This window comes from Scyliorhinus canicula, unplaced genomic scaffold (genome assembly GCF_902713615.1).
Source record: "Scyliorhinus canicula unplaced genomic scaffold, sScyCan1.1, whole genome shotgun sequence".
Taxonomy (NCBI): domain Eukaryota; kingdom Metazoa; phylum Chordata; class Chondrichthyes; order Carcharhiniformes; family Scyliorhinidae; genus Scyliorhinus; species Scyliorhinus canicula.
The window spans coordinates 5,833-21,838 of record NW_024055836.1 but is presented as its reverse complement, the minus strand read 5'-3'; the positions used below and the strand labels follow the sequence as shown (position 1 = coordinate 21,838).

Below are 16,006 nucleotides of genomic sequence, written 5' to 3'. Positions count from 1 at the left end.
CCCCCCCCCCTTCTCCCCGCCCCCCTTCTCCCCGCCCCCCCCCTTCTCCCCGCCCCCCTTCTCCCCGCCCCCCTTCTCCCCGCCCCCCCCTTCTCTCCCCGCCCCCCGCCCCTCGTCGTCCCACTCAAATGGCTTCATTCTGTGACGTGTGCCTGTGTGAGGTCATGACTTGACTGTGTGTGGATTTTTTTTTACTCTTTGTCCCAGATATTGGATGAGCAGTTGTCGAGCAGCAACACCAGCTCGAGCACCAGCACCGTGGAACTCGCCTCCAAGGAGAGCAAGCATGACCGGCGGAGCCATATCCCCGACAAACCCAACTACAGCCTCAACCTCTGGAGCATCATGAAGAACTGCATCGGGAAGGAGCTGTCCAAGATCCCCATGCCTGTGAGTACAGCCTTGCGGACGGTCACCTGAGGGGAAGGACCGGTCAGAGCCAGAGGCCTGGTGACAGCTGGGCACTTGCCGTTGGTATGAACCCCACGCCAATGGCCTGCCAGGACACTGGCTGGGTGCTGGCAACTTTGGTGGTGCCACCTCTTGGTTTACACAAGGAGGGATTGGGGGTGCCTGCGGCACCAGAGATTGGGAGGGGAATGTCCTTCAAGCAAGGGAAAATTTGCCATCCTTAATTGGTCTGATCTACATCAGAACGAGGAGCAGACAGTTCAGCCCGCTCCGCCACTCTTTAAAATCAAAAATCATCTCCTCTCGGCCTCGTGTCCACCTCCCAGCTCCCGATAATGGTTCCTCCTGCTGCTAATTAAAAACCTATCTATCTCCTCAAATTTGGTTTGTGTTCGAGTGTCCACTGGCCTTGGGTGGCGAATTCCACACATTCTCGACCCTTGGAGTGAATTAATTCCTCCCCATTGCTGTTTTAAATCTGCCAGCCCTTAGCTTAAAACTAAGGCCCCTTGATCTGGGCTGTTCAACAAGGGGAAACATTAGCTCCACATCTACCCAATCAATCCCCTTTAGCATCTTGTACACCTTACTTAGATCGCCCCACATTCTTTTAAACTCCCAACGAATATCGTCCTAAATTGCTCAATCTCTCTAAACCTTGGTGTTATAACCTGTCTGCTGACCATTGGCTGGGGACTAATGACAATCCCACAATCGTGTGGGAGTATGAGCTTCCCCAATGAGGGGGGGGGGGGGGCAGAGAAATCATTAGCAGATTCCCTGCATAAATAGAGCTGGCCAGTTTGGAACCAGGGAGAGAGAGGAGTGAGCAGCAAGGGAAGTTGCTACTGCTGTTGTGTGTCTATGTTATTGTAAATAAATGTTATTTCTTTGTCTCCTGAAAACTCGTGCTGGATTCTTCGTGGCCCTCCCAAAACTTGGCCCATGCAATGAGTTTTTGACTCCAGACCCACAGTCATGCTTGACTCTGAAATGGCTCAGTGAGCCACCCAGTTCAAGGTCTGTTGGGGATGGGCAATAAATGTGGGCCCAGGCCAACGAAGTACAGAATTAAATAAACAAATGTTTGTACAGTGGGAGGTAATGTCCTTGGGCCCGCTGCCCATGAGGCAGGTAGCGGGACGGAGACCATCAATGATTTCAAAAGGAAATTTGATGGCTAGTTGAGTGTAATAAATGGTTAGGGCTCATGAGGGAATATTGGTACTGACCGGATTGCTCTGCAGAAGGCTGATGTGGACTCGATGGGGTTAATCGATCATCTTTTGAATTCTTCTGACTCTGAGAAGACTGTATCAAATCTCACTTTGCCATTCTATTCTCTCTCCTGCCAAACAGGTTAACTTCAATGAGCCGCTGTCGATGCTCCAGCGATTAACGGAGGACTTGGAATATCATGAGCTCCTGGATAGAGCCTCCAAGTGCGAGAATGCCTTAGAGCAGCTGTGCTACGTGGCTGCATTCACCGTGTCCTCATACTCCACCACCATCTTCCGGACAGGCAAACCTTTCAACCCCTTGCTGGGGGAGACCTTTGAACTGGACCGGATGGAGGACGAAGGCTTCCGCTCCATCTGTGAGCAGGTGAGCATGCAATCATATCCCCTCCCCTCCCTCATTTCTGAAAACTCCCATCTCTCTCTCTCTCTCTCTCTCTCTCACACGCTACATACTCGGGCTCAAATTTGGGGATGTCCCAGGGGGCCACGGGGCAACGGCACACTCCAATCCGTCTGTGGGCCACTGACTCCTCACTCCACACTCGGGTCTCCATTCAAGCCTTGTCCCAATTCCCCCCCACTCGGTGACTGCCACACGCAGAGCAGACTGGTTGCCTCACGTCATAGAGCTCTGCTCAAGAAAGCGTTAGTTTCTTCCAATATTGTGAGTGCTCCATACTGTGCAGTGGAAAATGTGGGGACGTTAGTACCTGCTTGTTTGAGAAACATTAATAATATACTCTTTATATACACCACTGTCATCAATATTCTAAAGCAGTGTAATTTGTATCAGAGAAAGGCACATTGGTTAGCACTGCTGCCTCATGGTGCTGAGGACCAGGTGCGATCCTGGCTCCGGGTCACTGTCCGTGTGGAGTTTGCACTTTCTCCCTGTGTCCACGTGGATTTCACCTCCACAACCCAATGATGTGTAGGTAGGTGGATTAGCCACACTAAATTGCCCCTTAATGAAATGAATGAAAATCGCTTATTGTCACGAGTAGGCTTCAAACAAAGTTACTGTGAAAAGCCCCTAGTCGCCACATTCCGGCGCCCATTCGGGGAGGCTGTTACGGGAATCGAACCGTGCTGCTGGCCTGCTTGGTCTGCTTTCAAAGCCAGCGATTTAGCCCTGTGCTAAACAGAGCCTGGAAATTGGAAATGTTAAAAATAAATTTCAAAATAGTTTGAAACGTTGGGAGGTGGGGGGAGAGAGAGTGAGTGGGGGGTCCATGACGATTAATCCATTTCAAAAGGGTGTGTTCCCACTGAAAAGGGAATCATTCTTGTAAGCCATCCAGACTCCACCAGCATGAAGAAAATGCTGCTTTTCCACTCGCTCCCTTCAGGACATTTGGTGAGAAACAGCCAGGTACGTCATTGAGATAAGCCTTGGCTTGCGCACTGGGTGCTACAACTGAACGCACACTTCTCCTTTTGAGTGTGAGGCACGTGGCTTGATGAGATGTTAATAAACTCTTTCCCTCCGTACCGACAGGTCAGTCACCATCCTCCAGCTGCTGCCCATCACGCAGAGTCCAAGTACGGCTGGATACTGAGGCAGGAGATCGCAATCGCCAGCAAGTTCCGAGGCAAATACCTCTCCATCATGCCGCTGGGTAAGTTAACAAATCACAGCCAACAGGGTTCCCCCCTCTCCAACCCCCTAATGTGCGTGTGCTCCCCCCCCCCCCCCCCCCCCCCAGCCGACCCCCACTGATGTCCCTGTCTTCTGTGCTGCAGGCACCATCCACTGTACCTTTCTACAGAGTGGCAACCATTATATGTGGAAGAAAGTCACCACCACTGTGCACAACATCATTGTGGGAAAGCTGTGGATTGACCAGGTGAGCAAAATGTGTGCCTGTGCCTGTTCCCCTGCTACTGGGGGAGGGGTGTGGGTCAACACCTCCATGTTGCACTTGATCGAGACTAGATTTGAATTTGTCTTATTGTTACGTGTTACCAAGGTACATTGAAAAGTATTGTTCTGCGTATAGTCCGGACAGATCATTCCATACGTGAAACAAAAAACAGAGGACATGCATAAATACATAGACACAGACATTGGGTGACGCATACGGAGTGTAGTACTACTCAGTGGAGAGATCAGTTCAGTCCATAAGAGGGTCATTCAGGAGTCTGGTAACAGCGGGGAAGAAGCTGTTTTTGAATCTGTTAGGGTGTGTTCTCAGACATCTGTGTCCTGCCCGATGGAAGAAGCTGGAAGAGTGAATAACCTGGGTGGGAGGGGTCTTTGATTCTGCTGCCCAGTGGGTGTAGCTACACCTTGAGGACTGCAGTGGTTCAAGAAGGCAGCTCACACCATCGTCTGAAGGGCAACTAGAGATGGGCCACAAATACAGGGCTAACCAGCGATGCCCACGTCCCGTAAAGGAAATTTTAAAAAAAGACCGAGTCAATGGATGGGAGGCGGGTTCGTGTGATGGACTGGGCGGTATTCACGACTCTCTGAAGTTCCTTGCGGTCCTGGGCCGAGCAGTTGCCATACCAGGCTGTGATGCAGCCCGATAGGATGCTTTCTATGGTGCATCTGTAATAGTTGGGAAGAGTCAATGTGGACATGCCGAATTCCCTTAGTTTCCTGAGGAGTATGGGTGATGTTGTGCTTTACTGCCCTGCCCATCCTCCCGTTCTATTGGTGGTAGAGTCGATGTGGGTGGACCAGGACAGATTGTTGTGATGTGCACCCCTAAGAATTTGAACCTGTCAACCGTCTGCACCGTGGCCCCGTTGATGCTGACAGGAGTGTGCACGATACGTTTCTTCCTGTAGTCAATGACCTCTTTAGTTTTGCTGACATTGAGGGAGAGATTTTTGTTGTTACACCACTCCACTAGAGGTATCTTCCTCCTGCGCTCTGGCTCATCGTTGTTCGAGATCCGACCGAATACGGTTGATTCATCAGCAAACTTGTAGATGGAGTTGGAGCCAAATGTTGCCACACAGTCGTTTGTGTATGGGGATTATAGCAGGGGGACTTTGGCTGGCAAATCAGAGATTGGAGAAATCAGTGCTGAGGGAGTGGTGCACTATCGTAGGATCAGTACTGAGGGAGTGCCGCACTGTCGGAGGGTCAGTACTGAGGGAGTGCTGCACTGTCAGAGGGTCAGTACTGAGGGAGTGCCGCACTGTCGGAGGGTTAGTACTGAGGGAGTGCCGCACTGTCGGAGGGTCAGTACTGAGGGAGTGCTGCACTGTCAGAGGGGCAGTACTGAGGGAGTGCTGCACTGTCAGAGGCTCAGTACTGAGGGAGTGCTGCACTGTCGGAGGGTTAGTACTGAGGGAGTGCTGCACTGTCGGAGGGTCAGTACTGAGGGAGTGCTGCACTGTCGGAGGGTCAGTACTGAGGGAGTGCTGCACTGTCGGAGGGTTAGTACTGAGGGAGTGCCGCACTGTCGGAGGGTCAGTCCTGAGGGAGTGCTGCACTGTCAGAGGGTCAGTACTGAGGGAGTGCCGCACTGTCGGAGGGTTAGTACTGAGGGAGTGCCGCACTGTCGGAGGGTCAGTACTGAGGGAGTGCTGCACTGTCAGAGGGGCAGTACTGAGGGAGTGCTGCACTGTCAGAGGCTCAGTACTGAGGGAGTGCCGCACTGTCGGAGGGTTAGTACTGAGGGAGTGCCACACTGTCAGAGGGTCAGTACTGAGGGGGTGCCGCACTGTCGGAGGGTCAGTACTGAGGGAGTGCCGCACTGTCGGAGGGTCAGTACTGAGGGAGTGCCGCACTGTCGGAGGGTCAGTACTGAGGGAGTGGTGCACTGTCAGTGGGTCAGTACTGAGGGAGTGCGGCACTGTCAGTGGGTCAGTACTGAGGGAGTGCGGCACTGTCAGAGGGTCAGTACTGAGGGAGCGCTGCACTGTCAGTGGGTCAGTACTGAGGGAGTGCGGCACTGTCAGAGGGTCAGTACTGAGGGAGCGCTGCACTGTCAGAGGGTCAGTACTGAGGGAATTGAAATGAAAATCGTTTATTGTCACGAGTAGGCTTCAATGAAGTTACTGTGAAAAGCCCCTAGTCGCCACATTCCGGCGCCTGTCCGGGGAGGCTGGTACGGGAATCGAACCGTGCTGCTGGCCTGCTTTAAAAGCCAGTGATTTAGCCTTGTGAGCTAAACCAGGCTGCACTGTCAGAAAGTCAGTACTGACTGACCTAATTCTAGTGTATGGTTGTGTAGAGGGACTATCAATAAAAGGACCATTGGATCTCTGAACCCAGTCATTGAAGGTTGAATAGTTTTGTGTACTGCTGTCTGTGATGGAATATAATTAGGGGTGAAAGGGTCACGTGCTGTACCTGTCCTGAGAGTGTTTGATGGGGACAGTGTAGAGGCAGCTTTACTCTGTATCTAACCCCGTGCTGTACCTGTCCTGGGAGTGTTTGATGGGGACAGTGTAGAGGGAGCTTTACTCTGTATCTAACCCCGTGCTGTACCTGTCCTGGGATTGTTTGATGGGGACAGTGTAGAGAGAGTTTTACTCTATATCTAACCCCGTGCTGTACCTGTCCTGGGAGTGTTTGATGGGGACAGTGTAGATGGAGATTTACTCTGTATCTAACCCCGTGCTGTACCTGTCCTGGGAGTGTTTGATGGGGACCGTGTTCAGGCAGCTTTACTCTGTTTCTAACCCCGTGCTATACCTGTCCTGGGAGTGTTTGATGGGGACAGTGTAGAGGATCGAATGATGGGGACAGGTTGCATCGACCATGCTTCTGTTATTGGGCGTGTGAAAGATTGATTTCATCAAGGTGTTGAAAATGATAAGAGTTTGTGAGGCTGTATTTGAGAAGCTATTTCCTCAGGTGAGGGCAGAGACCAGAACAAGAGGAAATTGTTTAAATTTAAGAGTCGGTGCCCCCTTCCATCTTCACGTGAGACTTTAATTGTCCAGTACTTCCCATTTATACCATGTTGTTTCTGTGTTGACAGAGCGGGGAAATTGACATTGTTAACAGGAAGACCGGGGACAAATGCCACCTCAAATTTGCACCTTACAGCTATTTCTCTAGGGATGTGGCACGCAAGGTAGGTTCACCTTCAATGTGAGAGAGCTTGGAGTCAGCAAAGAAACCATGACCTATTGGCCCTTTCCGATTTGAGCTCCCTGCCCATCCTCCCCCTCTGTCAGGATGGCTTCCTCAACATTCCTCTGGGAGAAAAGACTGTCAGCTGCCACGGAGGAGACCATTTGGCCCTCTGACCTGCTTCACCATAAGGGGAGCTGGTGGCCCAGTGATGTCGTTGCTGGACTGGTGATCCAGAGACCCCTGGTCATACTCTGGGGATCTGGGTGATGACCATGAAACCATTGTCGATTGTCGTAAAAACCCATCTGGTTCACTAATGTCCTTTCGAGAAGGAAATCTGCCGCCCTTACCCGGTCTGGCCTACATGTGACGCCAGATCCACAGCAATGTGGTTGACTCTTAAATACCCTCAGGATGGGCAATAAATGCTGGGCCGGCCAGAGACACCCACATGAACGAAGAAGAAAAATCTACCCTTGGTTCTACCTTCTGAATATTACTGATTCCCTTAATCTAGAAATCCATTGATCTCAGTCTCAAACTTACTTCTCAATGAGGCCCTGGGAATGTTTGATGGGGACTGTAGAGGGAGCTTTGCACGAGCAGAGATAAATGCTTTTGGTCCATTGTGATCTGTGGCTAATTAAAATATGAAATTAAATGCCAGTATACTGCTGACACTGAGTGTCAAATGAGAAGGTTTGAGATGTGGAGCGATTACTGTAATGTTCTAAATGATTTGGGTTTTATCCACCTCATCGATGGGTGTTTGTAGGTTACTGGTGTTGTGACGGACAACACGGGAAAAGCTCACTTCATCCTCTCGGGGACGTGGGATGAGAAGATGGATTATTCCCGGGTCCTGCACAGCAGCAAAGGAGAGAATAGTGCAGAGGGGAGGCAGAAGACCGTGTATGAGACCCTGCGGGGGAAGGAGCTGTGGAAGAGGCACAAATCACCGTAAGTGCTGATGGAGCTTTACTCTGTATCTAACCCCGTGGGGACAGTGTAGAGGGAGCTTTACTCTGTATCTAACCCCGTGCTGTACCTGTCCTGGGAGTGTTTGATGGGGACAGTGTAGAGGGAGCTTTACTCTGTATCTAACCCCGTGCTGTACCTGTCCTGGGAGTGTTTGATGGGGACAGTGAAGAGGGAGCTTTACTCTGTATCTAACCCCGTGCTGTACCTGCCCTGGGCGTGTTTGATGGGGACAGTGTAGAGGGAGCTTTACTCTGTATCTAACCCCGTGCTGTACCTGTCCTGGGAGTGTTTGATGGGGACAGTGTAGAGGGAGCTTTACTCTGTATCTAACCCGTGCTGTACCTGCCCTGGGCGTGTTTGATGGGGACAGTGTAAAGGGAGCTTTACTCTGTCTTTTCCGTTGGTGGGTTTTGGCTGCAGATGCTCAGATGGAGTTGACTGTGCTCCTGCTCAGAGTCAAGCAGCTGTATTGTGGGGTTTGGAAGAAGGTGCACAATCCGTCTGTACAGAGTGAGAGGGGTGGTGTGAAGGGGGCAGTGGCTCTGTTGGAAGAGGAGGCGTGAAATCCCTCTATTCACTTGCTCCTCTTCTGCTAGGGATCGCGCAGACACAATGTACTACTTCTCGGAGCTGGCACTGACCCTGAACGAGCTAGAGGAGGGGGTGGCTCCTACTGACAGTCGCCTGAGGCCTGACCAGAGGATGATGGAGAACGGCCGGTGGGACGAAGCCAACATGGAGAAGCAGCGGCTGGAGGAAAAACAGCGAACCGTGCGGCGTAAGCGGGAGTCGGACATCAGCAAGATATCAGAAGGTGAGGGTTGTGGAAGGAGAGAAAGGGGGAGGGTGTCACTTGAGGGGAAAAGGGGTGAGGTGGGGGAGGGGGATGTTGAGGGGGTGGCATCACCCAGAAATGGGGGGGGGGGAATGGTTTCGGAGTCGGTCAGCTGGAGGGTGAGTGTGCGTGGCGGGAAGCGGAGGGGGTGCGATCTTAAGTGGAATCTTAATTCTGTGTCTTATCGCCTGGCGTACCTGCCTTGCCCGTGATGGGATGGCTCGTGTTGGGATACCAGATCAGACCCCAATTTCTGTTAAAATTCGGAAGGGAACCCCAAACAATTTGCCATTTGTAAAATTGAGAAAAGGCCACTCTACCCCAGAAGTGATGACTCTGACCAATAGGGATCTTTTATTTTCAAAGAAACTTTAATCCAAACCCAGAATTAACCACATGATCATCAAAGAAATAGCTTTGCTATTATCAGTTGAACAGTATGTGAGACATGAGAGATAACTTTAACTTACAATCTCGACCTATGGAAGTGAGTGAACTCGCCGTAGTCTCAGGTGGCCATAGGCTGCTTTCCTGTTTTGTGTGTTGGGTGTTGGGGGAGGTGGGGGTAAGAGAGAGGGAGAGTGCGCTGACTGGTGGTGGATTTAACCTGATGATCACCACACCTTGGGCGAGGGCTTCTGTCTTTTCAGACTCAAAGCCAATGACAAACCTGCCAAAGCCACAGACCTGGCTCCTCACATTAATTACATTCTGTTTCCCCTCTAAGATGTCACATGACCCTAGCTAAACACCATCTCTCATAATTATCTACACCTCAAAGAACCTCCTTTCTATCAACAAATGTTCCATTTGCTATCTGTCTGTCAACCAGTAAATTATCTCACATTTACGACTCCTTAATCACAACTTTAGCAGACATACTGCCTGTATGACGTGCGGTAGCACAGTGGCTATCACTCTAGCTTCACCGTGTCAGGGTCCCAGGTTCGATTCCTTGGATGGGGTGGTGGGGAGGCTGTGTTGGAGGCATGCGCTAGTGTGTGTTTTGGGGAGATTATTGCTGAGAAAAGAGACGAGCTGTCAAAGATTTTCACCGCTGAAGTTGTCGTCTCCTCGAGCTGTTGCCATGGAGAATGCACCTGGAAGCAATTGCCCCACACTTTCCTTGACTCGGGAAAGCCTGGACACGTCGGGCGTGCAAATTATGGCTCAATTATACTGACTCGAAACAACATATTCGTATACAGGGAGCAGGCATTGCACCTACTACATTTTTATTTTTAAAGTGAAGGGAACAATAGCTGTGTATCCTCCACGGAAACACCTCGACTAATCTCGCTCGAGATGCCAGCCAATCAGCATCCATTTATCATGCAGTTTGATTTGTTGCTCCCTTCTGAAACTTTTCTTAAAAAAAAACTTTTTTTTAAATACCCAAAGAAGGCACAATTTAGCATGGCCAATCCACCTACCCTGCATATGTCTCTCCATACAGACACGGGGAGAACGTGCAAACTCCACAACCAAGCCGGAATCAAACCCGCGTCCTCGGTGCCGTGAGGCAGCAGTGCCAACCACTGTGCCACCGCCCCCTCCCTTTTGAAATTTGGTGTTCTTGTATCTGTCCTGCGGGAGTGCAAGAGGACCAGCTTGGACAGAGTGTCTCCTTGTCTCTTAGCAACACCCTGGTGCTACTCTTATCAACTGATGACAGGAGGTTATCCTCCAGTGATAACCAGCATGAGTGGGCTGAATGGCCTCCTGCTCCACAATGGCTGTGTTGGTGACTGTAGAAGAGCTGAAAATAACTCTTGCCCTCCTCCCCGTTTGCTGTTGCAGGAACCACGCTGATGGAGTTGAGCTATCGGCCGCTGTGGTTCGAGAAACGCGAGGACCCTTACACCAAAGAGATGGTGCACCTCTACAAGGGCGGCTACTGGGAGGCGAAAGAGAAGCAAGACTGGGGCTTGTGTCCGGACATCTTCTGAAGCTCATTGCCCACTGCTGCCCAGTGTTTGGGTGTGTGCGAGTGTGTGTGTGTGGGTGTGTGCGCGTGTGGGTGTGTGTGGGCAACTGGCCTGGACTTTGACTGAGTCATCGCTTCTGTCTGATTCCACACCCCCCTATCCTGCCCCCCCCTCCCCCCTCTCCACCATGGGAGAACCAGGAGGCGGAGCCTTGGAAACGGAGGGGTGTTTGTTCCCTCCCCTCCCTCCTTCCCTCCTCTCCTCCCCCCCCCTCACTCCCAGGTAAAAGTTTCCAGCCACCAGGATGAACAGCGACCCAGTTGTGAAGCAGCGCCTGATTATATTCTATATATACATATTATAAAAAATCGAGAGTCAAAACTGTCCATGGGTTCTTTTACAAACCCGCTTCTCCTTTTCACAGACTGCTCCCTCCACTGCCAAGTGAAGTGCTCCACTTTGCAACTGTGTCCCTCCGCTTCCGCCTGTGCCGATGGGGAGGCGGCAGGATGAGCTGGGTTCGCAGGAGTTCTTAGAGTCTCTGGCGTGGTGGGGTGGGGGGGGGGAGGGAGGGGGGGGGGTTTGCTGAGAGGGAAGGGAGGAGAGAATGGTGGGTTGGCCAGCAGGATAAGTTCGTGACGAGGGAGATAGCTGGGGAGAGGGCATATCTGGGCTGGCTGTGTTTCCCACCACCTGGCCCTCTGGCTGTGCCTGGAGTGGGATTCGCTGTTGCCCCAGGGCAGCGTGGGCCCATTTTCAGAGCAGGGATGTGGGTTCTCCTCTTCAACCTTGTTTTTGGCGGTGGAGGAGGAGAGTGGTGGCCTGATATGTATGTGTGTACGGGCGGGGGGCCTTCAAGCTGCAAGGGTCAGGTTCACGACCCCTGGGGGAATGGGAGGCGAGCTTCTGCCCAGCGCTGCCATTCATGCAGCCTGTGGAACTCACTGTTCACTGACCGGTGGGTTGGGCCTGTGTGTTGTGGTTTTGTACAGAATCTGGTGATGAGGCGAGAGAGTGGGAGATGGAGTGTGTGTGTGTGAGTCCTTGGGGCTTCCTGATGTGTGATGGCTGACAGGAATGGAAGGAGGGGAGACGCAATACTGGGGGGTGTGTTTGGGGGGTGGGGGGGTTGCACGTGTCAGCGGATACATTTTCAGCCTTGCGGCTCTGGGTAGAGCAACCCCTCCAGCTCCAGCTGTGCAAGGCGATCCTGTGTCTGATTCCCTCTACACAGTTCACTGTACTGTCCGCATCATCCAGACTGGCACGCCCTGCACCCTCCCAGCACTGCCCCCCTCCCTCCCTGGCACACTTCTGGTACAGCGGGAGGGGGGAGAACAGCTGGGGGAGTGGCACACGTCCGTCCTTCGGGGCTCGGTGCGGTGCCTGTCTGCCCGGTCCATCAAGATGCTGCTGCCATTGGGAAGAACAGTGGGTGGGGGTGTTTGTATGGAAGGGGTGGGCACAGATTTCCTCCCCCCCCCCCCCCCCCCCCCATGCTCTGGTGCCCCTAAAGGGCCCACTGTTGTTAGCCCCCCGACTCGCATCACTTTTTCTTTTGTTTCAAAACAAAGAACACAAAAAAGGAAAAACATGCAGATGACCTGGCCGTTGAACACATTTTCAATTTGTGGGATCTTGCTGTGCGTGGATTGGCTGCCATCGTTTCGGACACTACACGACATTGAGTAAATTTCCAATAAAAGACTTTGTTTCCTGGAACGTTCTTCGGGGAGTCCCTGAGATGCTGAAAGGTGCCAATGCCGGTTTGGGGTTTTGCTTCGCTGTCGGACCGGGACTGAATTGTGGGGGGCGGGGTCTTCATAAACGGTGTGGGGAAGTACAGTCTGAATGTCGGTGGGGGCTGGAAGTATGGGCTGGATTGGGGGGGGGGGGTTGCCTGCTGTGGTGGGACCCCCGAGGAGGAGGTGGCTAATTACCCAGTCCATGATGGGGATATCCTTTTGCTTTTGGTTCGCTTGGCGGGAGGGAGGGACAGTGTCATTGGTCAGCAAGGTAGATGGGAGACTATTCCTCCCCCCCCCCCCCCCCCCCCCCCAAACACACACTCCTTCCCCCTACCTTAAATTCCACGTTAAGTCTGAACATTTGTCTTGTGACTGGAGGGGATTTGACCACTTGCCCCTCCCCACACATCCAAACCCCCTCCCCTCAACCCTCTCAGTCCCTGTATCTGCTGTGGGTCTGTCTCTCTCTCAATCTGAGTGAAAGGTTCGTGAGCGAAGGACTTCACTGGCACAGCCCCCTGCAGCTAAATAGGCATCTACAGATCGGGAGTAGGCCACTGACCCCCCCCCCCCCCCCCCCCCAGTCTGTTCCCCCGTTCAATAAGATCACGGCTGACCCGATTGTAACCTCAACTCCACATTCCTGCCGACCCCCCCTCCTTGATCAAGAATGCATCTGGCTCGGCCTTAAAAGTATTCCGAGATTCTGCTTTCACTGCCTTTTGAGGAAGAGAGTTTTGAGACTCCCAATCCTCTAAAGGAAAAGAATTCTCATCTCTGTCTGTAATGAGCGATCCCCTTTCTATTCTGGGATCAAAACGAAACTGATTAACCTCAAAGCCCACATTCCCTACCCCGGATAACCTTTCACCCTTTTGTTAACCGGGGGGGGGGGGGGGGGGGGGGGGGGGGGGGGGGGGTGCAGAATGGTCACTTTTTTATTATTTTCAGTCTGCTCTGATACCGCAGACACGGGTGTAAAGAAGACTTGGCCCCTCGTTGGAGAATCGTTTCTGTCGATTGTGACCTGACCATTGACCAGTCGCCAACAAGGGAGCTGTCATCATGGGGCAGCACGGTAGCATTGTGGATAGCACAATCTCTTCACAGCTCCAGGGTCCCAGGTTCGATTCTGGCTTGGGCCACTGTCTGTGCGGAGTCTGCACATCCTGTGTGTGCGTGGGTTTCCTCCGGGTGCTCCGGTTTCCTCCCACAGTCCAAAGATGTGCAGGTTAGGTGGATTGGCCATGATAAATTGCCCTTAGTGTCCAAAATTGCCCTTAGTGTTGAGTGGGGTTACTGGATTATGGGGATCGGGTGGAGTTGTTGACCTTGGGCAGGGTGCTCTTTCCAAGAGCCGGTGCAGACTCGATGGGCTGAATGGCCTCCTTCTGCACTGTAAATTCTATGATTGATCAGGAAATGTGAAATGGTGTTGGAGCACTTGAGAAGATGTGACATCCTCCCTCTTTCTCTCTTTCTCCCCCCCCCCCCCCCCCCCAGTTCCTCCTGCACACACTCGCACTGAGATAAATGGGAGGTGTGCTGGTGACTTTATGCTGTCCCTCAGCGGGGCACGTTCACAATTCACACTTCTGCCCTCAGCCTGGCATTTATATCTTTGTGTTGGCGGCGGGGGGGGGGGGTTCATTAACAATTAATGCGATAGCTGATCCGAATAAAGGGTAGGCAGTGTCACCTACGCCTTCAAGCCATTGAGTGGGAGACACTATTAACGTTGTCTTGCAGGCGACTTGGGGACAGGTAAACTAAAGTAGCGTAATAAAGCAAAAAAGAAAGGAGCAAGAGGATAAGCAAAAAAGCCTTTCAGTAGACTCATTATTGATGAGGGAACAATAAAGATGAATGGGCTGGGATACACAAGGCACCAATGCTGCAGCTGAGCCAAGCTGGGAAATGTATTAAAGGTTAAGTCGCTTGAGGAAGGCACAGACTGATAACATGGGACAGGCAATTTAGCATGAGAAATGTGTTAATGGTCCATTTTACCTGGGAGGGGAGACCCACTGTCAGCTGGTTGGGTGCTGTGATGCCTTTGAATCCCTGATGATTTTCCCATCCCTAAATTGCCCTTGAAGGGCAGGTAATAGTTAACCACATTGTTGTGGGTCTGGAGTCCCATGTTGGCCACACGAGGTAAGGACGGCAGATTTCCTTCCCTGAGGGACATCAGTGAATCAGATGGGTTGTCAAGACAATCGACAATGGTTTCATGGTCAACACCAGACTTATATTTCCAGATTTTTATAAAGATAAAGATTTTTATTGAATTCAAATTTCACCGTCTGTAGTGGTGGGATTTGAACCTGGGCCCCCAGAGTATCGCTATGGGTCTCTGGATTTGAACCTGGAACCCCAGAGTATCGCTATGGGTCTCTGGATTTGAACCTGGGTCCCCAGAATATCGCTATGGGTCTCTGGATTTGAACCCATAGCCCCCAGAGTATCGCTATGGGTCTCTGGATTTGAACCCAGGGCCCCCAGGGTATCGCTATGGATCTCTGGATTTGAACCTGGAACCCCAGAGTATCGCTATGGGTCTCTGGATTTGAACCCATGGCCCCCAGAGTATCGCTATGGGTCTCTGGATTTGAACCTATGGCCCCCAGAGTATCGCTATGGATCTCTAGATTTGAACCCAGGGCCCCCAGAGTATCGCTGTGGGTCTCTGGATTTGAACCTGGGTCCCCAGCGTATCGCTATGGGTCTCTGGATTTGAACCCAGGGCCCCCAGAGTATCGCTATGGGTCTCTGGATTTGAACCCAAAGCCCCCAGAGTATCGCTGTGGGTCTCTGGATTTGAACCTGGGTCCCCAGCGTATCGCTATGGGTCTCTGGATTTGAACCTGGGTCCCCAGAGTATCGCTATGGGTCTCTGGATTTGAACCCATAGCCCCCAGAGTATCGCTGTGGGTCTCTGGATTTGAACCTGGGTCCCCAGCGTATCGCTATGGGTCTCTGGATTTGAACCTGGGTCCCCAGCGTATCGCTATGGGTCTCTGGATTTGAACCCATGGCCCCCAGAGTATCGCTATGGGTCTCTGGATTTGAACCTGGAACCCCAGAGTATCGCTATGGGTCTCTGGATTTGAACCTGGGTCCCCAGAATATCGCTATGGGTCTCTGGATTTGAACCCATAGCCCCCAGAGTATCGCTATGGGTCTCTGGATTTGAACCCAGGGCCCCCAGGGTATCGCTATGGATCTCTGGATTTGAACCTGGAACCCCAGAGTATCGCTATGGGTCTCTGGATTTGAACCCATGGCCCCCAGAGTATCGCTATGGGTCTCTGGATTTGAACCTATGGCCCCCAGAGTATCGCTATGGGTCTCTGGATTTGAACCCAGGGCCCCCAGAGTATCGCTGTGGGTCTCTGGATTTGAACCTGGGTCCCCAGGGTATCGCTATGGGTCTCTGGATTTGAACCCAGGGCCCCCAGAGTATCGCTATGGGTCTCTGGATTTGAACCCAGGGCCCCCAGAGTATCACTATGGGTCTCTGGATTTGAACCTGGGTCCCCAGCGTATCGCTATGGGTCTCTGGATTTGAACCTGGGTCCCCAGAGTATCGCTATGGGTCTCTGGATTTGAACCCATAGCCCCCAGAGTATCGCTATGGGTCTCTGGATTTGAACCTGGGTCCCCAGCGTATCGCTATGGGTCTCTGGATTTGAACCTGGGTCCCCAGGGTATCGCTATGGGTCTCTGGATTTGAACCCATGGCCCCCAGGGTATCGCTATGGGTCTCTGGATTTGAACCCATGGCCCCCAGAGTATCGCTATGGGTCTCTGGATTT

The 16,006-nt window shown here is 52.1% G+C and overlaps 1 protein-coding gene across 1 annotated transcript; it reads left to right on the top strand.

Moving 5' to 3' along the window:
* Nucleotides 1-198: 198 nt before the first annotated feature.
* On the top strand, nt 199-11,012 carry LOC119961177 (oxysterol-binding protein 1-like; the record flags this gene model as incomplete). The annotated part of the gene is made up of 8 exons (XM_038788643.1): nt 199-390; nt 1,771-2,016; nt 3,151-3,271; nt 3,396-3,499; nt 6,599-6,694; nt 7,472-7,656; nt 8,274-8,491; nt 10,313-11,012. Coding segments are annotated over 8 exons (1,311 nt in total), but the record flags the coding sequence as incomplete, so codon positions are not given.
* Nucleotides 11,013-16,006: the final 4,994 nt, after the last annotated feature.